At 31.4% G+C, this 26138-nt stretch overlaps 1 protein-coding gene across 13 annotated transcripts in view; it reads right to left on the reverse strand.

Moving 5' to 3' along the window:
- LOC134728137 (muscle M-line assembly protein unc-89-like) overlaps positions 1–26138 on the reverse strand; it is a 158454-nt gene that overhangs the window by 72732 nt on the left and 59584 nt on the right. For 12 of the 13 annotated variants that reach the window (XM_063592587.1, XM_063592588.1, XM_063592581.1 and 9 more), the window contains 5 exons: positions 7711–8672; positions 6604–6658; positions 4891–5151; positions 4067–4504; positions 1769–1876 (listed from right to left, as the gene is read on the reverse strand). In XM_063592587.1, coding sequence (XP_063448657.1) covers positions 1769–1876; positions 4067–4504; positions 4891–5151; positions 6604–6658; positions 7711–8672 — 1824 coding nt within the window. The remainder of the gene's footprint in view (positions 1–1768; positions 1877–4066; positions 4505–4890; positions 5152–6603; positions 6659–7710; positions 8673–26138) is intronic. The other variant, XM_063592583.1, reaches the window with a different exon arrangement.

Below are 26138 nucleotides of genomic sequence, written 5' to 3' on the forward strand. Positions count from 1 at the left end.
AAGATATAATTCAAGCATTTCAAAATCAGTAATTAGTTCAAGAACGGACAAACTTTTCTGTTTAATATTTGTAAGAGAAAAAAACACAATGATAAATGCAAATTAAACATACAAATTTTTTTTTTTTAATGGGAGACAACTCTATGATCAACAGATATTGAAATGGGAGACAACTCTATGATCAACAGATAATGTTATGGGAGACAACTCTATGATCAACAGATATTGTAATGGTGTCACGGAATAGAAGTTCCTTCATAATATAAGTTCCAAATGGAAACAATATTCTGGAATATTATTTCCACAGGAATAAATATTACAGTACATGTTCCTAACGGAATAAATGGTAAAGAATATTTGTTCCAACAGGTATAGGTATTATGACATTGATAAAGTTTCCATTGGAACTCCTGTTAGGTGGAACAAATATACGTTGACAATGGGAGGCAACATTATGATGAACAGATATTGTAATGGGAGACAAATTCATGATAAATAGATATTATAATGGGAGACTACTCTACAATTTCCTTATTGTAAATGGTAGACCACTGTATTGTTCTTCCAGATTCCTGCATTTTCTAAGTTCTGGTTCAGAAAAATATATCAATAGGACTTTGAAATCAATTACATTTAAATTTCTATGGATATGCATATTTTTGCATTAAGCATTTAGTAAACAATTTATATAATAATACTGTAAATTCAGAAACTATTGTGATGTTTATTATTTTAAGTTGTGTGAAAAATGATACAGGGTTATAATCACAAAAATTATAACTCACAATTTAAAAAAAATTTATATGACTTTAAACAGGATTTTCTCAATATTGCAAAAATTAAATTGCATTATAGTCTAAATTAGACAAAATTGCAATATCAAAAGCACACAATAATTTCTGAATTTACAGTACATGGGTGGTCTTTTAACAAGTGCTTTCAAAGTCCCATGTACTTTTTCTAGATAACTGTTATGAACAATGAAAGAAATACCTACTAATTTTGTTAATTGTTTTATCAAGTGCTATCACATCTATCATCTCCAATGATACAACAGACACACATACTACAAGCTTCATGTGCTATAATCAAACATAACCTCAACCAAACATTCGTTCCATCTGGATCTTATTTCAACATCATTGTATTTATTTTTAACACTTTGAAACAATGATATATAGTCTAAACAAATCTAAATATCTAATAAATTGTTGAAATGAAATCCTTGGTGTAACAACAAACTACAAACAAATTGATCTTGACGGGAGATTATTTTGAAATATTTATTATGCAAAATGAGTTTTCTAGTACCAAATCAATGTTAGTTCACTTTCATAAATTTTATATCTATTGATTGTTTTTATCCATTTCTAGATAATATAGCCAAAATAATAAACTCAGAGTTGATTTTTAGGCATTTTTTGCATAGTTTTGAAAAGCATTTTTTTTTACTAAAAAAAATCTGGCACTAGCAGTGACTATTATCCCCCCAAAAGTAACAATAAGATATAGATTTTGGCAATTCATCTTATTAGACACTTTCTTATTGTTATTTGTTGTGGGTAATCTTAGCCAGGGTCAACACATTTTGATAAACTTTCTTTTCAAAACTGAAAATATTTAAATCAACTGAAATTTTTGTAAAGAAATTGAAAAATCAAAACAAAATTTTGACTTAAAAGAAATTTAAAATAAAAGTCTTTTATCAATATAAAATAATCTCCCAACTGTGACCTTAAACAGGATGCAAACTACCACACCAACATACTAATTCTCCATCCTGTCGATGGTGAAATGGGGTTATCAAGGGGTTGGGAACACAGGTTACACTCATCTTCTTCTACAGCATATAAACCAAGCAGCAAAGATCGTATTTCTAATTATAGGAGAGGGTAAAACAATCAATTTTTAGTATTCAAAAGTTAATAAAGCTCTTTTTAGCAATATAAAGGGAATAAGTCAAAATTATAACTAGAGGCTCTAAAGAGCCTGTGTCGCTCACCTTGGTCTATGTGCATATTAAACAAAGGACACAAATGGATTCATGACAAAATTGTATTTTGGTGATGGTGATGTGTTTGAAGTTCTTACTTTACTGAACGATTTTGCTTCTTACAATTATATCTATCATGAACTTTGCCCATTAGTAACAGAGAACTATATTTGGTAAAAATTTACATAAATTTACCAAATTAATGAAAATTGTTAAAAATTGACTATAAAGGGCAATAACTCCTTAAGGGGTCAATTGACCATTTAGGTCATGTTGACTTATTTGTAGATCTTACTTTGCTGAACATTATTGCTGTTTACAGTTTATCGCTATCTATAATAGTATTCAAGATAACCAAAAACGGCAAAATTTCTTTAAAAATTACCAATTGGAGGGCAGCAACCCAACAACCAGTTGTCCAATTCATCTGAAAAATTCAGGGCAGATAGATATTGACTTGATTAACAATTTAACTTCTTGTCAGATTTGCTCTAGATGCTTTGGTTTCATAGTTATAAGCAAAAAACTGCATTTTACCCCTATGTTCTATTTTTAGCCGTGGCGGCCATCTTGGTTGAATGGCCAGGTCATCGGACACATTTTTCAAACTAGATACCCCAAAGATGATTGTGGCCTAGTAGTTTCAGTGGAGATTTTGTAAAAGATTACTTAGATTTATGAAAAATGGTTAAAGATTGACTATAAAGGGCAATAACTCCTAAACGGGTCAACTGACCATTTTGGTCATGTTGACTTATTTGTAGATCTTACTTTGCTGAACATTATTGCTGTTTACAATTTATCTCTATCTATAATAATATTCAAGATAATAACCAAAAACAGCAAAATTTCCTCAAAATTACCAATTCAGGGGCAGCAACCCAACAACCGATTGACTGATTCATCTGAAAATTTCAGGGCAGATAGTTCTTGACCTGATAAACATTTTTATCTCATGTCAGATTTCCTCAAAATGCTTTGGTTTTTGAGTTATAAGCCAAAAACTGCATTTTACCCCTATGTTCTATTTTTAGCGGTGGCGGCCATCTTGGTTGGTTGACCAGGTCACGCCACACATTTTTTAAACTAGATACCCCAAAGATGATTGTGGCCAAGTTTGGATTAATTTGGCCAAGTAGTTTCAGAGGAGAAGATTTTTGTAAAAGATTACTTTAATTAACGAAAAATGGTTAAAAATTGACTATAAAGGGCAATAACTCCTAAACGGGTCAACTGACCATTTTGGTCATGTAGACTTATTTGTAGATCTTACTTTGCTGAACATTATTGCTGTTTACAGTTTATCTCTAACTATAATAATATTCAAGATAATAACCAAAAACAGCAAAATTTCTTCAAAATTACCAATTCAGGGGCAGCAACCCAACAACCGATTGACCGATTCATCTGAAAATTTCAGGGCAGATAGATCTTGACCTGATAAACATTTTTACCCCATGTCAGATTTGCTCTAAATGCTTTGGTTTTTGAGTTATAAGCCAAAAACTGCATTTTACCCCTATGTTCTATTTTTAGCCGTGGCGGCCATCTTGGTTGGTTGACCGGGTCACGCCACACATTTTTTAAACTAGATACCCCAATGATGATTGTGGCCAAGTTTGGTTTGATTTGGCCAAGTAGTTTCAGAGGAGAAGATTTTTGTAAAAGTTAACGACGACGGACGACGACGACGACGGACGACGGACGACGACGGACGACGACGGACGACGGACGACGGACGCCAAGTGATGAGAAAAGCTCACTTGGCCCTTCGGGCCAGGTGAGCTAAAAAGCAATTAGTACAGTTATTATTAAAATTTCTGGATATTTGATTTGTTAGGTAATTTAATGTTATTCATCAATTAGTAATTATAACTTAATCATTTCAAAATAGTTTTGAAACACTTTGAAATATTTTCCAAACTTCAAGATTTATCTCCCTTCTCACAACAAAACAAAATTTTAGTGAAGTTTTCTAATCTAAAAGCAAATCTAAGATGTCTAAAATCTTTAAGCATTGAAATAAGCAGCTACTAAATGATCTTTATTGACCAAGGATGTCTTGTTACAAACCTGATGACTTTCCTTGCATTGCCGTGGCAACAGCCTCTTCCTTCTCTTCTTCATCTGACCCTGACACACTACCATATCCACTACTAGCCTTGGAAACATCCATTCTGCCAGGAACCAGTAACCTATTGTCTCCTGAATCATGATTGGTTGGTTCCTGAATCTCCCTTGTAACACTGGTTATGGTTGGTTTATTCAGCTGTACTGTGGCTTCTGACTTTTCACCCCAGGATTGACCTTTGGTGACAGAAAAATTGTCTGATTCAACTGTCACGTCGTGTTCCTCAATTGTCTCTCCTTCTTTATTTCTCAACCATTTAGATTTATACTGACTTCTTGAGAAATAGTCAGAACCACGTGATGTCAGCTTTCTTTTTGTTTTGATGACATCTTTTTCAAAATGGTCGCTTCCACCAGGGGAAGTAACCTTAGATTCAATAACTGTAAGCATAAAGAAATTGATATATTAATGAATACAAAACATTTACACATTAACATCAATAAATGCTTCAAAGTTCATAAAATTCCATTTTCTAGAAGCACTATAATCACAAACTATAGGCTTTGTTTTTGTTAATGCCCAAATACATTTGAATCAATAATGTCATGAAAAATGCATTACAGAATAAACTATAAAACTTTTAAATAACTCATAGTCAGGCACAAATCAAGATTTTCTTTAAAAGCTTGAAAAAGGAGAAAAGTTTTTTTTATAGATTTTTGAAGATTTTTTATAGAATTGAAAATACAACCCCTCCCCCATCTGTATCAACAATGACAGTGAATATCAAGTAACATAAAGGTTTCTTTTCTGTGCATATAACTACCTGTATCCTTTTCTTCCTCCTCAGTCCTACTTTGTGACCTCCGTAGCGTTGTTTTCTCTGTCACCAGACAGTCTCCCTGGTCTTTGTACGAGACACTCTGTACTGTGATGGAGCCATCGTCATCCTCTATAACAGACAAGGAATCGTTGAGCGGTGTGACAGGCGCTAATGAGAACACAGGGCGGTCTTTCTTCACTGGAGTAATCTGAAGGTCTGGGGACTGTATTACTGGAGTGACTATTTCTTCTGTGATAGCTTCCTCTGAAAGAAAAATATCAAAATGTCAAAAGTGAACCCAAATATTGAAAAGTCATTGTACATAGGGAAATCACTAAGTAAAATGCAATCATAGGACCAACACCATGCCCTGCTAGCATTGTAACTATTTAAAGTTTAAGAAACAAGAAATTAACATTGAGATGAGCAAAAACTTAAGAAAGTTTAAATTGCAAACTAGGTGTTATAAGCTGTTATAAGTCAGATTTATCAATTTGACTGTGAACTCATTATAATTCCTGGATTATGGTGGTACAAGTAAACCATATATTTAAATGTTCAATAAAACATTCTATAGGTTGTATGCAGACAATTATAGCTGACTTTGCGGTATGAGCTTTGCTCACTGTTGAAGGATGGACGGTGAACAATGGTTGTCCCAGTGGCAATAATACCAAATCTTCTTTTTTATATTTGTCAAAACTACAATCAAAAATATAATGTCCTAAATGCATTAAAAATATGGCACCAATGAAAGATAACCAAAAATTAACTGTAAGTTGATCTCTAAATTAGTTTTTGTTAGATAGCATCTCATTGATATTTATTTCACATTTCCTTTTATTTGTAACCAGAAGAATATCTAAACATGTATTTTTTCCACATACATCAACACATTGCTATTATGGATATAGCATAATATTCCAACAAAATTTGTGACATCTAATTTGTTTTTCTGTCCCCATTCTGTCAAGTATTACCACTGTCAAAAATGTTAAAGAAGATTTCTAGTGCCAAAGTCATCAACAATAGTTGCTGTTGGCAAAAAACAAACAGTGTTCTGCTTGTAATTATAGCAGATTGATATTAGTGGCAAAAACTAGGTTCTTCTTTTGTTAATTTGCAGGTTTTTTTAAGTACAATATGTGCCAACAATTATTTCAAAGAGAGAGTCTGGAGGAAATAATTAGCTTGTTGGCATGTTTCTTAGAAACTTGGTCATTTTTAAAAACTAGTCATTCAACATAGAAAAATGTCATGTGATTAGATTTAATATTCAACCAATATATGTTTGCAGAATTTTTATTAACTTGATTCCAAATTAATAACATTGATTTTGTCCTGTGTTTACTTCTTAGACTTTCAACAATATTATGAAATAGTGTAAATTCACATTGCGATAAGATGTGTCACGGTATTCATGTATTTGGTTTTGATGTTATATTTTTTATTCTCGTGGGGTTTTGTCTGATGCTCCGTCCCTTTCTGTGTGTGTTACATTTTAGTGTTATGTCTTTGTTCTTCTCTTATATTTAATGCTTTTCCCTCGGTTTTAGTTTGGTACCCCGATCTTGTTTTTTGTCCATGGATTTATGAGTTTTGAACAGCCGTATACTACTGTTGCCTTTATTTATATTAATATCTAACATAATTCCAATTATAATGTAGTGTCTACATGTATACAACCCTAATCTAGCAAACTTGGATAAAACAAACCTTTTTCTTTCTCCTGACTATTTCCATCATTGTTGGTTTTGGAAACTGGTTTTTCCTAAAAAGATACAAGTGAAATTATTAAGTAAATTTCTTTCAAACTGTATATTTGGATCTTAAAAATCATGTGTCCTTTTTTCCTTTTTTCTGTTTTCTGCATTAAACTACATATTCATTCAAAAATATTGAAACAGGATAAATATAAAAAAAAAAAGTTTTTCTTTATTAAACTGTATATTAGTATTTGATTCTATTACATATACGACTACAGGAATCAAACCAATATATTGTGCAGTACCTACAGTTGTAAAATATACACTATCAAAAATACAAGGGAGTAGGTTCAGTAAGACCCGTTTTTGCCCCAAAAATAAAGTAGTTTTACAAAATTGTGAAAATGTAATCTTTTATCTATTTACTGGAAATTAGAATGCTTCTGCTACATAAATATGGGCTGTTTTTGACAATACAATGTACATATGTCAGGTGCTAGCATCATTAAGTCATGCTTAATAACTGAAATCTTCGCAATTTTAGCATTTTTGTTAAATTTTAGATCTCTCAATCTTAAATGAAAGTGGCCCCATTCGTGTTCATTCATAATATTGAAATGTGAGTTGTATTTGATGATATTAAATACATAACATATATAAAGGTTTAGGATGAACACAGATGCGGCCACTTTCATTTTTGACAAAAAAGGTGACATTTTTTTGCATATTTAAGCTTGAATTGGAGTGTTTTTAATGACTAAATCAGTTGAAATCTTTCAGATAAACTAATTGAATGAATTGAATAAGATGAACCCACCTTGAAAGCAAATAAGCAATGTTAAAGTCAATGTTCTGTTTTAATTGTGGCTGTTAAAGTAGAGTTTGTGAGTCCAATGAACCCCCCTTTGGAAATTCCTGGCTAGCGGCCTGATACGGTACCTGCCAACTTTTCAAACATTTTTGTTGTTGTTTTTTTTACAGTTACAATATTTTCACATAGGACAACACTAACCAAGTAAATATTAAAATGGAATCAAATAATGCTACTTTTTATCTTGACTAAATTATGATAATGCAAGGGAAATAACTCAATTTTAAACAAAGACAAAATGTTTACCTCACTGTAATTGAAGTTTATATCCACAGTAGACGTTAATAATTTTTCATTTGTAATTCTTGGAGTTTTGATATTTATTTTTTCTAAACCATCAACCTCCATGATTTCAAGTTCTGGTGAATCTTCATTATTGTTTTCTTCCTCAGTGTCCACAGCGTTTAAAATTTCTGAGAATGCTGCTTCGATATCCATGGTTGAATTTAACTTTTTTGTATCAATGACAGTTAAACTATTTCGTCTTTTCTTTTCTAGCCAATCACGACATGAACTACTATCAGACTCTGACCCAGATTTATCTGAATCTTTGAAATGTTTGGCACTAGCAGGAACACTTTTCCGTCTTACAGCATCGTTGTTTTTAGAATTATTTTTGTCATTTATAACATGATTATCTTTACAATTCTCTGAAAAACTGACTGAGTTATTTTTTATTTCAGAATGGTCTGAAATGTCTATGGAATGCTGTGAAGTGTGTTTGGAATGTTCAGAAAATTCTGACGAAGATGATGAATTGACTGGCGAATCTGAATGAACACTATAGCAAGTTGAACTGTTCGGAGATGTGTCTTTTTCACTTCTCTTTCTCCGTAGTGAATTCAGTGAAAAAGAACGTCTAAGAGGAGAAGAAGGTGGTGAATTATCATCTATGTCTTCTGAATGTTTTGTTATATGATTTTCACCACTACTACTGTTCAAACTTCCTAACTGTCCTGAATCATGAAATACATGAACACTTTTTTCACATTGGCCATTTTGAATTCCATTACAATATCCATTTGGTAACGGCACTCTTTGCTCTATTTCACTTCCAGATTCCTTAGGTCTGTCTATAACACTAGTACACCTTCCAATACGAGGGTGATTTGTGTGATTTGGCGGGTGATCACCCCCGTTAAAATCCTTGGCACTCTGGCTTCTAGTCAGACTTGTTGTAGGTCCACTTCTATTTCCACCTTCTCTCTCTGAAAAATTAAAATAATAACCTTTAAAAAACTGAAAATTTTACAAAATAAAATTGTTGTCCCAAAAAAAGTTAAAGATCATCCTCGATTTAATATCCTACTTCCTACCATAGTTTCTATTCATAACAAATTCCATAATAAAACACATATTTTGAATAAAACAGGTCCGAGATTTTAGCTTAAACCAGTTACCTGATAGTTTTCAACTATTATTTCCAAACTGGCTTTCCTTGTGAAACAGTTAAACCCTTTAACATACTGATCAAATCAAAATTCAAATTTACACTCTCTCCATGTTGATGAAAGCAAGATTCAAATTTAATACATTTTCCATAAAAATTCAAAGCCTGTCTTTTAAAAAAAAAATCTTTTTTTTGTCAAATTTTACATTTATATTAACATTTATCAAGACGTTTTGTTGGTTCTCATTTCTCATATATATATAAGTTTGTACAAAACATTTTACCTATAAAAATATTTAAATGTAAATGAATGTGAAATTGAAGATGATAATAGTGACACGTTTTCCTGTGCACTAAGCTTTTAGTGAAATCGTAACATTTTGATGTTGTTATCCCCGTGTCATTCTCCAATTTTTGTAGAAAGGAAGGTTAATGTTTATTGAAATTGCTTCTTATGACATTACTTCAGATAAAAATCAACTTTATGACAATAAATGCTTCAACATCTTTTAATGAATATATTAAATGGTACACTGTCATTTTAAACACATTAATCATATTTGAAACTGCTATGTGTAACTTGTATAATGTTAGCATTTTTTGGTTTTATTTTCAAGGTTTTTCTTAAGATGTTAAGATTTTGTTTGTTACAAGAAACTCATACAAAATTTATGTCTAACTTTTTAAAAATTTAAAAAAAATGATGATTTATCTAAGATAGATTGATTGTTGTTTGCTTCATGTCTTACACCAATTTTCAGGACAAGAACAAATATATTATAAATCCTTAAGATATGTTCTGTGACATTGTTGAAAGGATAAGGAATGGGAATTTGGACCCTCCTGGAAAATGAGGATGTGTTTGACAAGGGCAGCCTATTTGTCTGCCAAATTGTTGTTGAGGGTGTGGTACTAAATACTCTCCCTACTCAAGGCCATCATATTTAACATCCCCATCCCCTAGACTTGATACCATCAAGGTATAAAAAGATGTGGTGTGATTGCCAATGAGACAACTCTTCACAAGACACCATTTTAATGACACAAAAATATGCAACTATTTATCAACATGCTTATTTCTACATTTGTCTTAAGGGAATACGATACAGTAGCAGGGGCAGATAATAACGTTTTCAAAACTGTTCGTGTTTTTTTCGCGACGTTAGTAACCAGGACGTTGTAATTTCGCGATGTTTCTAATAAAAACGTTAATATTTCGCGAAGTCGCTCTAAAAGAAGTCATATTTCGCGGAATATTCACTGACGTCATTAATTTCGATTGTGTGAATTTCAAAAAAGTACCTGCTAAAAAAGTGGCCATGCCGTTTCTAAAAGACGGAGAAATCCGTCGAAAAGCAGTGAGATTAAAGGAAATACTTGAGATGTACAAAAATAAATCAATTCAAATACAATTTTGCATGACGAAATTGAAGAAATGTTATGGTTCTTGAAAGAAGAGAGTACTGACAGTATAACATGGAAAGACGGAAAAAGAATTGTGGAGCTTTTTAGTCTGACACTGAATAACTGCCAAAACAGCACGGCCGAGCGGAATCTGCTCAGCGTAGAGAAAGAAAAAATGCAAGAAATTGGGTCTATCTTACTATTTGTTGCTTAAACTGTCACATACTGAAAAACATTTTACCAATAACACGATTTGGAACAAAACGACCTGCAATAGCTAATTATGAGTATAGGTAGCGGCTTAACGTCCAGTGGCAAATATTTAATTGCACATTTATGACATCCAAACATTATTTTAATGAAACTTAAAGAAATGAGTAAACGTATGAACACGTGATTAATGAGAAAAATTTAACAAAATATGATGGCCGAATCGGGTCTGGTGTTGAAATCCATGCACATAAGTCATTACTACGGCGTGTTGTACAGCTGTGCAACATTTTTCATGACGAGAACAGTTATTTTCATTTATAGATTATGAAGTCGAAATATAATAATATCTTAAATTGAAAAACATCGGAATCAAAATTATTAAGTTTGTGTTTTTTGTTTTGTTTTTTTTTTGTTTTGCATTTGACAGCCTCCAAATTTTACGGAGAATTGTCATTGTAAGGCTAAATAAAACAGACTATCAATGAAATAACAAAACCGACTGCATGTGCGAGACCTTCATTGGTGGACAAGTTCGTATAACACACATATTCGTAAATAAAATAATAAATAAAGAGAGTGTCTCATCCATTTCTTGACTTGAAATTGGCACATAAAAAATATAGTTAGACGATCGGACAGACGAGCAAAGAGTTTTCAAGGGGGTTTCATTGGGGGCTCCGATCCCGGATCCCTCTTATTGTTTTGTCAGATTCGTATCCCGCTTACACTATGTACGTAAGCAATTCTCATTTTTTTGTGATTTCCCTGGTCCTGCTAGACCTCATTTCCCGTTTTCACGACAAAATAATTTGATTTTCGCTTGTCACTTTTACAAAAAATCGGCAATACCGCGCCAAGCTTCGACCCCAATGAGACACACTTTAAATATAGCTCTACTTCTAGACAAACAAGTACGCCAATATTCATACGTATACGCCGTAAAAAAGATTATGTAACTTATCTATTGATAAAGACAACGTACAATGTTATTCTCTTATACCGGCTGCTGTACTTCCTATGAACAATTATATTACAACCTCATTTTCGGTCGATTGAGGCAATAATGTCATGAGTTAAATTGTACAAATGAAAAAAAACAGCTCTTTATACTATAAAACAAGAAGTATTGCTTATAATTTAAATTTGAGAGATGATTATCTTTTGAATGTAAAAAAAAAATCAAAATACGTCGGGACCTTTTAAAGACCTGTTGACGATACGGTAGGATTTGTCATTGTTGAAGGTAATACTGTTATCAATTTATAGTATCGCCTCACTTTATAGTTGGTTCACATGTTGTCATGTTAATAATGGTGTCTATCCTCTTACAGTACACGAAGCAATGTAGAACTTATGTTGGACGGAGATGCACCTGTATACTTCTATCTGATTTTCTTTTTTGCCGTACATCTGACAAAGCAATCTGATATAGAATCCTTTTTTATAGTTTTTATTTATTATGAAAAGGATCCTGTCCAAAGTTCGTTTCGTAAATGTTTAGCACAAATGTTTTTCAATTTTATGATTAACCATCTTATAATTTTTTATGATAAGTAACAACGCTTTGAAAAACACCTGCATATACTTGACAGCGAACTCGTGTACGGCGGGAATGAGTACACGACGTGGTTGCGATTAAAACTTAATTTAACCTTATTTAGCGCCATACTGACAGACGTCGTAAAAAATTAAGGTTTATGGCTTTTATTGAAAAAACAAGCACATGGACCCCATTTTCTTTCTTTTGCAATCAATCAAGTACTGTTTCAAGAATACTCCGCCAAAATTTCAGGAAAAATTCAACGATCAAATTTTTTCTGCACTTCCGAAAAGACGCAAAAATATGGTCAATTTCTTTATTTCGGATATAGCACTCTAAATCCGGAACAAGATGATTTGATATAACCTTAAACTTATTTCAGCATGTTGATGCCACGGATCAAGGGAATATTTTACAAAAAACCCGATGAAGTTATGACTTTTCGTTCAAAAGTATCGTTACTTTCTTTAAAAGTCATAATTTATGAAATTTCAGAGATTTTCTTCCAAATATGCAAATTTCAAACCAAATTATCTCAAAAAGTAAGTCATGCAGGTACTTTTTTCTTTGCATATTTGAAAAGTACACATTGAAATTGACATTCTATCAAAATTTTAAGAAAAAATCAACGAGGGATCTCTACTGTATCGTATGCCCTTAAGCTTAACAGATGCTCCACTTTAGCATAAGATTTAATGCCAAATGGAGAAAGTCAGCTGAGATAAACATATTTCTGTAATGCAGTCTATCCTTTGGGTGAGATTTCTACAGTACGACAACATAGCATGAAAATAAGGAAAAAAATTCATACTGGATAAAATTTTTAGAATAGACAATCTAAAACCTTTAGTCCCGGATTTCCCGACAATGAGTATTTCAAAGTTGAATAATAAGCAAAATACTTACATAATGATTTCCAAATTTAAATTTTGAAACAATTTCACAAATATTTTGTATCCATACAATGTAAACAATTGCGAAATCAAGTCTACACAATACAGACCAACTTAAGAATGTCAGGTCAAATGTTTGGTGTACCACTTTAAAAGATAATTAAAGAGGAATAACAAAATACATATATACATATATTATACAATTTTGCCACAAAAAATAGCAATTAAAACAACCTAACATAATTTTATGACCTCCCCATTTATTATCAAAAATACGTCTACTTCATTGCTCTAATAAGCAAGGAAAATTGTATATTTGTAACAACAGAAACAATTAAACTGTTCATCCTTTTCTTCTTGAAAATTGTCTTAGAAACTTTTTATTTAAATAGCTATAAAATCAATTGTTAAATTGGTTTGGAAATCAGTTTTGCCAAAAAACATATTAAAAATGAATAATTTCTTAAGTTTTCCTGGTTTTCATATGAATAATTAAAACTTCAACACCTGCACAAGTTCAAATAGCTTTAAAAAATGTTAAATTTGACCCATACACACAAAAAAAATGGTTATTGTTGTAACCAGAGGCAGCTTTTAAATTCGGACTATAATTAAAAAAAAATGTATCATTTTTTTTTCAAATTGTTACCATAACTTTTCCCTGTGTGAGTGACACAACTCTATACAATCTTATAACCCTTGGTGGTCTATGTTTTTATTAGGTTAAAAAGTGACAATTTTAAATAAAATCTAAATTTTTAAAGTGAAACTCTATTTAAAAAAAATTCTAGGTGCCTTTGACAAAGCTCTCATGAATTTTACAGCCATTTTATTTTCAAATTAAGTTTACATAAAAAGTTTCATATCCATGTAATCAAAATGACATCCAGTTTATGACCACACATAAATAATTTTACAATTTTGTTTTCTGAAATGTGCCAGCATTTTACAACACTTCATTATAAAAATAAATTCAAACTGGAATATATAAAAGTGTGACTACAAATAAACTGATATAATTTCTGAAATGTTATAGCATTTTAATTTAAAATAAGAGTTATTGCCCCTTTTTAAAGTCAATTAATATTATTTCACGGTCTTTTCTATAAATAATGACATTGTAAATGTTTCAAAATCCATTCAATTTCCTTATTTTTTAGAAATCTGAAAATCTGAATCTTTAAATTTAGGTAAAGTAATTTATTATTTAGTGTACATATTTTCATTAGATCATCATGTTTATGCTTTGGACTAGATTCAGTGTGGCAAGTCAGTTTTTTGTATATATATTATCATGAAGAATAACTATTAAAGTTTTAACTTTTTAAATGTTAAAAGTGTTGGTAGAAGATAAAACTTAATCGACCAAAAATTAATACAATATGTCATAACAAAATGAATTTCAATACTTTAATTGTATGTTTTTGTTCAATACCTACAGTGGGGTAATACAAATGTCATTATTAACTTGATATCTTGCAATTCTTTACTATATCAAATAAGTGTTAGACATGCTCTTCGTCCTTTGAAATTAAAGTTTATATAAATTTAACTTCATTTAAATCTTTAAACAGGTGAAAATGTGAACATTTCGCTATCAACCTAAAGTTTGAGACGGAAGTTACTTGATGCAGTCCATTGTGCGGGTTTTGAATGTATCAAATATCCTTGCTCTGTTCAGGTTTCAAACATTTTTTTCTATGATACTTTTTATAGCAACCTACAGTTTGAGACGGAAATTACTTGATGCAGTCCATTGTGCTGGTTTTGTATGTATCAATTATCCTTGCTCTGTACAGGTTTCAAACGTTTTTTGCTCTGATACTTTTTATAGCTTTGATTATTTGCTAAATGCAATTATTAAGGCCTATTGATTTTTACCTCAATTATTAACTTTTTTTATTACTTTTTGATTTAAGGACTTGCTGAGTTTTATTTTACCATGGATATATTACAAATTTATGGTGTCTGCTCAATTGTGCTTAAAAATCAATTCCATTTTTGAAGGCTGTGGTCCATATTTCTTTTAAACACAAATGTCTTTGGCAAAATATATTACATTTAAAAATATCTTTTGGATCCCTTTTTCAAACATTCATTTAAGAAGCTGCCTAATTTCCAAAACTATTTTTTTCTTTTCTTCTTTTTTGTTTCTGAGAGATGATATAAATAAAAAGTATAAAAAATCACAAACATACTGAACTCAGAGGAAAATTCAAAACAGAAAGTCACTTATCAAATGGCAAAACAAAGCTCAAACACATCAAATGAATGGATAACAACTATCATATTCCTTCCTGACTTGGTAACATACATTTTCATATTTAGAAAATGGCGGATTGAACCTGGTCCTATAGCTAGCGAAACCTCTCACTTGAATGACTAATTGATACTTCATCTATCAATAATTTTTGTTTTAAATAATCCTACCTTTGCAATGCATTTTAAACATTTTGCATATTTTTCAACAATCCTTAAACAATTATTCCTATTTGAAGAGCATTTCAAAATAAAACTTCAGTTTTGTTGACTTTTCACTAACACAATAATATAAGTCATAAAGTTAAGTTTCTAAAAGGTATTATGATACTTAGGTGTTAGAAATATTCTTTTCTAAGTAAATATTTATAGAGAATTACCCAATAATCTCCTTACAGGGTATATCCCTCTATTTATCAACATCTAAAAGACAGACCACTTAGTGTTTGATCATTTGTTTTCTTTTACATATTTATTTTGTTTCTTTTAACCCTTCCACTTAATCCCTTTAATCCCTAACATAAATAAACCCTCACACAAACTTATTTTTGGTTCTCTTTCATAATGATGTTATCTGAATATTATAAGACTATGGACATGAGCTTTCATAATTTATATTGAATTTGGATTTATATTTTGGGACCCTTTATTGCTTGCTGTTCTGAGCCATGCATGCTTCATGTTGAAAACCGTACTTTGACCTATAATGGTTTACTTTTTACACATTGTGACTTGGATGGAGAGTTGTTTCATTGGCACTCATAACACATCTTATCTTCTTATTTCTAATTAGTTAATGTCTTGAAAATTTGTCTAAGCAATTAACAAAACAACAGAAACTATCCATCCACCTGTCAGAAACTCAAAATCCAAAAAGGCAAAAAAAGAGATACGAGCAACTGTAATATAAATGTAAAAGATGAAAATCTCTAATGCATGAATAAAGGTCCCCCAACCCACTTTTGGTCTGTTCTTAAAAGTTTTTTTCTTTTAAATATTTTTTCAAAGATATACTATACACCCACAAAGTCTCACATCCCTTCCATGGTAATGAATTCTATTCATAATGCTAAAAATATCAATAAAATAATCATGTCTTTTTCAATAAAGTGTCTTGCTGTGCTTGATTCTAATGGATTATTTTTTATTTGCCAATAAATCAATGAACTATGACGACATTCCTTTCACCTCCCATCTATATGTCAGTCAAGTGGTATATACTATCATGTAGGTCTTGAAATAGGTCCAAAAATTATAATCTGATTATCTTGAAATATCATGGTGTCTATCTGAACCTGAAACTCAATGGGTCCAAGTAACAAGTTTTCACCAAAGTTGGACTTCCTGTTGAGCTATACAATAAAGACATTCTGTACTGGTTACCTGTCATGTCCTTGGTGGTATCAGGTGAGATTCCCAACATAAGAATTGGATTTTCTGACTTCATGTAATTTTCATATCTACATGATTGTTTTTTTTATAACTGCTTGATTTATGAATATTTTAACAAATTTTAAATGGAGAAAAGTTTCCGTTTACAATAACAGATTTTTTTTCAAGGTCAAAAGTGCTAATCAACATTTTTTTTTCAAAATCATCCATATTTCAAACTGTTTTAACAAAAAATTATAAATATTTATGAATTTTCAAAATCATTAATTCTTTGTGTAAAGAAACATAAAATTTTCGCAAAATAATGGAAAGCGCCAGATGGTTTTCAGATAACTGAATAGAACTTCAAAATGATAGCCTGAAAGATGCAGTATACTAAGAATTTCCATTTCATAAACCTTAAAAAAATAAAAATAATACAGTTCTCCTTGAATTTTATAGCACCACGAAAGAAAACATTTGACTTCATCAATCAAATGGACTTATTTACAAGATATCAGATTTTTGACTTATAAACTTTATTTGAATGACTGAAAACTAGAATTTTTAAAAGTATATATAGACAGAACTGAAATTCTTCTCATTCAAAGTTCCCACTCATTTGCCTATCAAGTTAACATGGAATTTAAATAATCACAAGTAGTTTTAGATGGTTTCACATAGACCAACTAATCCTCTCCACCAATAGATGTCACTTCAAAACAGAGATTTTTATATCCCCCGGTCACTTAATCTGTATTTCCCCGTCAACCTGGACACTTCACATCTATCCCGCTGGTACAAATCTTACCAGTAATATAAAAATCACAATATTTGTTTGTCGTCTTACTTAACTTGACATATTTTCTACGGAAGGCCTATACAATATCGGAGTCCAAAGATTAACTATTTTATCCCGTTTATTCTGAAATCAATATGAAAGTCTGTGAGAAAGAATTAACTGAAATTTAAAGGATTTCTAACGACATCAGTAATGACCTCTATTATGACCTCAATGGAAAGGTACATCATGGTTACACAGCATTTTATGTCAACGACTTAAAAAGCAGTCAGTTCACAAAAATATAATTTCCAATATCAACAAACAAAGAGCAAAATTTGGTATGAAAAAAAAATTCTTTAGATTATGAAGCCTCAGGTAATGATTGAAGAGAACTAAAAGGATGCATCCTACCTCCCCCCCCCCCCCCTCCTTTTCCATCCCTAATAAATACAACAATAAGCCAACAATTACAATAACCAAAAGCAAAAGGAGGAATGATTTTCTTCTATAAAACATATACACTGAAAACTGATATTCAGCCAAAATGGAGAATATAAGCACCAGGTAAGGGCAGAAAGAGAATTAAAACGATAAAACAAGATTTAAAAGATATCAAATGAGAAAATAAAGAATAAAACATGAGTAAACTATGTGTACTTTGACAACTATAGGGCAACAGTCTTTCTTCTTATATTGTACAAGAATTTTCATCCAAATCACAATTTGTAAAAGTAAACCAATATAGGTCAATGTACGGTTTTAACAATTTATTCCTTCTTTAAAAACATTTTGGTATGGTTTATTTTTTATGTCACAATGTTCAGCATCCATATTTGAAAGATCAACAAATCTAGGACAAAGTTTTCTTTCTTGTCGCAAGGTATAATAACACTTCATACAAAAATGTTCATCTTTAATGCCTATGTCTTTTAATGTCAGCCTTCAGTAAACTCATATTATCTATTTTGCTATTTGCACAGATCTACCCGAGTGTTTACTTGGGAATTATATATGAATATTTTAACGCTTGTTTTATCATTTTATTTTAAAACTTAAAGTTACGACCTTTCAAGGGCATGCAAAGTTTCATCTTTCGACCTTCCTGAAAACTAAACCGATTTCCGAACTCAACCCACCCAAAGATCTCTTATATAAAGATAATCTTCAGCGACCTTTTGACCAAAATATAAATTTTCTAAGTGATTTCGTTTGATTTATTGCATATCATCCGAATAAAAGACAGGTAAAAGTAGTTATAGAGTCTTTTGAAGTTGTATATTAACCCTATAGCTTTACATTTATGATGGCTACGGTAAACATTGGACTCTTCACGGTCGAGAGTGGCCCTTCATTTATCCATTTCGATGATGGCACCTTCTATACAAATAAAATAAAAGAATCTTCAACGTGATATTTTCCGATTTATTTCAGATCTATCCAATACCGAATGTAATATTCAAAATCCATTGATTATGTTTTGATACTTCATACAATATTCATATAAAGTACACGCTCAACTGAAAATAATCTTTTTCCGACCATTTAAGCATGAACATAAACAAAAATTGTTTGGAAAAAGACTTTTAAGAACAGAAAAGTACTGTTATTTTTGTGACTTTTGCATTTAATCTATGTTCTATTTTGTTGGTTAAAAAAAAAGTTAAATCAAAGTGTCTCATATTGGTACATAACTAACAATATTCTTTTTTTTACCTGCTTGCATGTGTTTATTCCACTATTCTTTTTATATTTCCATTTTTGTTTGTTTTAAGCTCTCAATATCGTTATGATCATGCTTAGTCATTGCAGTTCCCCAAATTTTACCAGTTTATATTTTTAGGGTAAATGTCCCATAATTCTTTGACTATGATTTATGTTTTGTGCAGTCTAAGTTGCACAAATTTTATATTTTGTCCCAATCATTGGAATATTAGTAGTCTATCACATTATTTCAAACAATATTTCAAATTTAATATGATTTGCATACATGTAAATAAGTACATATTCTAAGAATCAAAATACATATTTCATTTTTTAAAAGTGACTGTTAGATTGATGTCAAGTAAATAGATTTATTTATCAGAACTTCACCAAAAAGTCTTTGAAGCTAGGTCTTTTGACTTTTTTTTAAGCTATTTTTTTTTTTTTTTTTTTTTTTGTTATAATTAGTTTTACTTCTTAAACACTTACCCTCCTCAATAGCATTTCTTGCTATAATATATTTATATTTTGTTCCAATCATTTTAATCCTTAAGTCTATATTTCACATTATTTCCAAAAATATTACAAAACTATCCACATATAAGACATTAGAAGAAATATCCATGGCACTCTTACACTTCATATTTATATCATTTGAAATCACAAAATCATTTGGTACGAAACAACTTTTTAACTTCCATGTTAAAATCTTTAAAAATTAAGTGCAATTTTCTTAATTACTATTCATAGTCATATCATTTGAAATCGCAACCACATAATAATGTATGACACAACTTTTTAACTTCCATATTAGAATTAAGTCTACCAAAAGTCATACTGATTTGTATGAGTCTAGGCAGTCTGCACTATTTAATTCCTTGTCACAACAAGTCGTTAAAGAATTATCCACTTTTTAATAACTCACTAATCCTAAGATTCATTTATTAGGTCTAACACATTTGTACACTTTTGAACGAGGGATTAAAGACTAACAAAACCATTTAACGAATTCGTGAATTTCTGCAATTGTCTGAGACCGCAGGTATCAAGCATCGTTCAAAATTACAGGTACGCATGACAGGTACGTTGATACAAATACCAGGTAAACAAACAAAATGTTTAACGATCTTTTGTCAATAAATCAAATAGATACTTAATGAGGATAAGCAAAAATCCATGTCATGAAGAAAAACTTTCTGTGGCATTTAAATCTTATTAAGATGTGCAATTTTACATCAAGACATTAGTATAGAGACACCTCATGATTTGGAAACATTAAAATAGATATTCTATTATTCCGTAAACTGTGGGAGTATCAATGGTAGGAATTTTTATGGAAAGTCATTAAAAGGTGTTGCAAAAAAACTAACTATTTCAATTAAAATAATTACTTTTATGCTACATCACAGTTATGATGAAATCCAATAATTCAGAGTTATAAATAGGTTCTGCATTTAAATAACTGGGGTTTTCGTTTTGATATAAATGGTATGATTTTCTCTGTTGCTTTGTTGTACATTTGAATTTGTGGTTTATCTGTGACCCACCAAACCCACCAAAAATGTTATCCAACAAATAATAATGATGCCATAATAAACTGCACATTTATGAAAAGAAAATATTGTAACTGGTAACATAATTAAAATGTATGCCCTACCTCACTCACAGCAATAGACTTTAACACCCTTTTCTGCTCAAATACATCCTAATTCATATACATGTAATAGACCCACCATTAATGTTGCCACATCTTATAAAGGTGATGGTCAGGGCAGACGATACAGGTTTTATGATCTCCCAGTTCAAGGAGGCAGAGATTGTATATTTGAAAAGATAGGAGCTGAACATTTCTTATGTTGTCAAAGCTTTGTTTGTCATTTAGTGTATACAAAATAATAGGAAATACAATATTCTCACTTCCCATTCAAAGTTAGTAAAATGATACACAGAAAAGATATCGTACTTAATAATACAAGTCAGAAATATTATATTCCCTCTTTCCATTCATAGACTGTAAAATAATACAGAAAAAAATATTGTACTTAATATTACAAGTCACAAAGTTTAAAAGGCCAACATCAGTAGTTTGAACCCATGGTAGTCTTATACTGATACTTAAATTTTACATCTTATACAATAAGGCATACATTAACACGGTTTTCGTCAAATTTCAAAGGGTAAAAAAATACAACTGAGAAAAAACGGATCGGAACACTTTGATGTCAAGCGTTAAAGCAATACTTAGAGGGAATAGAGTGAGTGGTGTACTGAAATTTGGAAGTCTCTAAACTGTTGATTCCAATGGGTTTTAGCGCTCTGAGTTGGAGGATCCAATAATCCTCTCTTTTGCTCCTAAGGACGTCTGACGTGTTGTCATTAGGATCGTTCCAGAGGACTTCGATGATTTCGAAAGACATATGGTGGATGTTATGTCCTGTCTGGTTGAAATGTTTACCAGTAGGTTCCGTTGACTTATTTTTGACATATCGGAGATGTTCGCCGAGTCGAGCTTTGAAAGGACGTTTGCTTTTGCCAACATATTGTTGTTTGCAAGACTTGCATGTAATCATGTAAATGATATTTGGTGTGTTGCAGTCACCAATATAGTTTTTTCTATATTTGCGTTCTGTGAATGTGCTTGTGAAAGACCTTCGGAAATTGATCCAAGGGCAATAGCTACATTCTTCGTTGCTGCATTTGGTCAACTTATTTAGTGTACTAATACCAGATGTCCCCGGTGTGATTGGCGGATATTGGAAAGCCGCTCTAACTAGAATGTCTTTGAGGTTTTTATTTCTTTTGTAGGCAAAGAGCGGTTGTTCACTAAAAATCTGTTTGGTTGTTTCTTTTATATGCAACAATGGCCAAGTAGTGTCAATAATCTCTCTTAGATTAGGACTGGCTTTTGTATAGCTCAACACTAGAGGTATTCTTGTCATTTTTTTGGTGTCTTTTTTGACTGGATTTAGTAATGATTTACGGTCTTTTGCTTCTGCTTTTCTAAGGCTGGCATTGAGAAGAGTTTCATTATAGCCTCGGAATTTGTAATATTTCAACAAACTTGCCGAGTGTCTTTGAAAATCTGCGTCATTTGTGCAGTTTCTTTTTACCCGAAGGAATTGCCCATAGGGTCCAGCTTTTTTACATGGTATTGGATGTTCCGAATCGTAATGGAGGTACGAATGGGTATCAGTGGGTTTGGTATATAGTTCAACCTCAACTGTACCCAATGTTTTCAGCCTCTGAAGAAGGTCCTTGAAGGACCGAAACCGGTCAGGCTTATTATCATCAGGCGCTATTGTCTAGTAGTAACGGCATATATTTTCCTATATTTTATACGTTAAAGCAATACTTCTTTACATCCAATGGATTTTACTTGCAAATCCATCTACATTCATAGATTGATTGTTGTTTGCTGAATATCCAGTGGCAAATATTTCATGGATGAATGAGGGGTTTCAACCATTTAAATGCAATGATTTTTTCAAAAAAGGGGGTTCCAACAGCGAAACCCCAGAACCCCAAATCTGCCACTGCAGTTTGTTGAAGTAATTATAAGGAAATTGTGCATGGATTTGCTTCTTATTGTAATTTGAGATATATATATAATTTTTCAAACTATATCTATTGTTATAAATCTCCTCTCTGCAGGAGATTCACCAACATCCTGGTTCTTCAAATCTTCAGACGAGGGCATTACGATCAACCAAATAAGTATTGCAGGGCATATGTACTCATACTCTTACTTTGTTGATTTTGATATTATCTTTATATCCTTGATTTGACTGACACTTTGATTCCTCCGAAGGGGATATCTCTGAAATATCTGTTACAGAAGATCTTCATTCCTTCACACTATAAGTGTCACTTAGCATTATTAAAATATATATTTTTTATGTTAATGAAATACTAGGATATTATGTTTGCAAGGGATTTTGAACCTTTAACGCTTTACTTTCAGGCAATGTCTGTACACCTATGAATATTTTTGCCAAGCATTAATCATGGAGAGAAAGAGATGTTCCCTTAACATCAATATGACAACAAACTACCAACAAAATCAAACAGAAAATGGAAATGTTATGAAAAGTGGGTCTCATTGAGGTCTAAGTGTGACGCAGGTTGGCAGATTTTGTGTAAACCTGACACTTGAAAGTCAAATTATTGTGTCGTGAAAACAGGAAACGAGGTCTAGCGTGACCTGGGAAATGACAAAAAAATGAGAATTGCTTACGCACATACTGTAAGCGGGATAAGGGAATCTGACAAAACAATAAGGGGGATCCAGGATCGTAACCCCCCAATGAGACCCCCTTAAAATTGACAACTAATTACTACGCCAAACGGCTATCTACATTTTGTCCAAGAACCAAATGTTTGTGTATAAACTTAGTCCGTACTAAGTCAATTAAAAGTCATAAAATTATTTAAGTTTAATTCTATTAAATATGCTTTAGATTTAAATTTTAACACCTTATTTATCTCCAATTAATGTTCAAAACATTGAAAATAGCTCCCAGTCCTTTAGCATTAATTTTATAACAGGTCATATAATGGCCATCAAACTGGCGGTCACTCCATAGACAGGCATACATTGTAACAGGGTGAGGATTGACCCTTGCCAATTATATCCAAATGCCTGTTAACCAGTCAACAATATCAGTGGCAGATTTGAAGGGACTGCAGAGGGCCCTCTTAGATTGGAAAATATATCATTTAAGCATAAAATTATCAAAAAAAAAATCCCAGCCTTGCTACACTATGTATTATTTCTTAATCATTGTGCAATTGCGCCCTCCTCCTTCAAAAAATCCTGGATCCTCCCCTGAATGTCATTATTGATTGATGCTATATCTATATGACTTATCTCCTTTTAACTTTCTTTTTTATATAAATATGGAGATAGTGATGATTGTCGATGAAACAACTAGCCACCATAGTCCAAATAATTGATGTGGATGTGATCAACTAAAGGTCACCTTACAGCCTTCAACAATGAGCAAAACCCATACAATAAAGTCAGAACTTTTGTTATTGCTATGGAATAAATTCCAAACTTATTTCTCAAGTCAAGTCTGTTTATATATTACTATATTATACTATATTTCACAGTAATAAAAAAAATAATAGAAATAAAAACTTTTTCATAACAAACTTTAGAAGCCATCTAGTGCTGAGACAGTTAAGGTTGGATGTCTGTCATCTATGATCTGTGATATGTAAACCAGTTTGAAATCATATCCAAATTCCTTTCATTAAAAAGGCAAATATAACCTTCTTCTCATTGAAAACAAATTAAATATGAAACTCTGACACTTCATAATACAGATGTGTACTGTTTTTTACATTTAAATTAAGTACTTTTTCAAATGACACAAAACATATACAGTATCTATTTAAAAAAAAAAAAAATCTTTTCCTGGAGATAAGTTCAATCTGAAGTATTGATTGTTAAAACTTTACTCTAGTTTTCAGCCTTTTCAAAAAGTATGGAATGACCTTTAGTCTAGTCAAAAAGGATGTAATGATCTTCAACATTCTCAAATAGGTAGGAATGTAACCTTTCATCTCTTCAAAAGAATGCAATGACCTTTGGCCTTTTCAAAAAGTAGGCAATGAATGACCTTATGCCTTTTCAAAAGGTAAGCAATGAACTTTGGCCTTTTCACCATAATGATAATGACTGATAAAAGCATGATCACAAATTCATCCACAATGCAACATTTCATCTTTATCCTGACCATGCAATGCCTTGACTAAAATTTTGCATCTTTTCAGCGAGATAAAACTTACTTACAGACTTTAGAAAAATCTCTTTATAGCTTATAAATGACTCCATTTCTCAGCAGTAATTCTATGCACATTAACTACATCAATCTACATGTAGCCATTTTATTTCGCCAGCTGAGGAAAATATTTGAACCTTACAATATCAATATTCAATTGTAACAGTTTAAATAAGAGAACAGATGTATTCGATCTAGCCAGGAAGATCTAGCTTATTTATTCTAACTTATATTTTTAAAAGGCAATCTGAATAGAAATATCACATCAGTCCAAATTTCATAAATCATTTTAAAAATGTGATTAATGAATTCATTATGAGACAGATTTCATAGCTTTTCCTGTTACCTCAATTCACATATGAAGTTTATATGCAACATGAATTTCCTTTGATCTTTATAGGTGATTATTTGTTGTTTGTCTGTAAACAAATCAGGTGTAAACTATTGACAAAACACATCAATATACTCTCATCATTTGTAATGGATATCGTAATTACGTAAATGCCTTGGTTGTATTAAAAATTTACGATGTGTATAAAAAATAGTTTTATTTGTTGGTTAAGAATTCTGCAAGCATTAGCCCAGTTTCTGACGGGTCTATAAACTTTGGTCCTTGGTTAACTTCAATATATCTTTGATGGGAGACCTTTATGACAAAAACAAGGTGACAAATCTTTAGGTACATCTGAAACTTATAGATTTTCATTTTTTTTTTTATCTCATTAAAGGTTGACAACCCTGAGATGAGATGTAGCCGAGATGCATCTTCCCATCTTCGAGTCTGAATTTCCTAATATCTAATTTATCAGGGAATGTTGGACAAGGGTAAAACTATATGGCCCTTGTCAAATTTGTTGAAGGGCATTAAAAATGAAAAATAGAATAATATTTTAGATTTTAGTACTTTCAACTCTGCTCCTATATATCCTGCTAATACATGTATTTTATTAGTCAACATAATAATTTATTTTGGATGACTATTAAAATAAATTGTAATTCTGAAGTTTTACAAACACCATACTTTAAATGAAGCTAATTTACATGGTTTACATGTTAGAAATCCATCTAGAGCTCCATGTTTTGTAAAACCTGACAAACACACAGATGTTAGACATAATGAATGAGTATACTATAGCCATGTACACAGTACAAAATATTTTCACCACTTTCTAGTTGCTAAATGAAATCTTTAATGAATTTCGAGATGAGTAATTTCAATTTGAAATCTGCACTTTATTCATGGTTAAGGTGCAGCAATTTCTCATACAAAAGTGGTTGCCTGGTTGAGAAGGTTGTGTATTGAAAATAAAGAGGTATTTTAGATGACATTCTC

Source organism: Mytilus trossulus, chromosome 8 (genome assembly GCF_036588685.1).
Source record: "Mytilus trossulus isolate FHL-02 chromosome 8, PNRI_Mtr1.1.1.hap1, whole genome shotgun sequence".
Lineage (NCBI taxonomy): Eukaryota > Metazoa > Mollusca > Bivalvia > Mytilida > Mytilidae > Mytilus > Mytilus trossulus.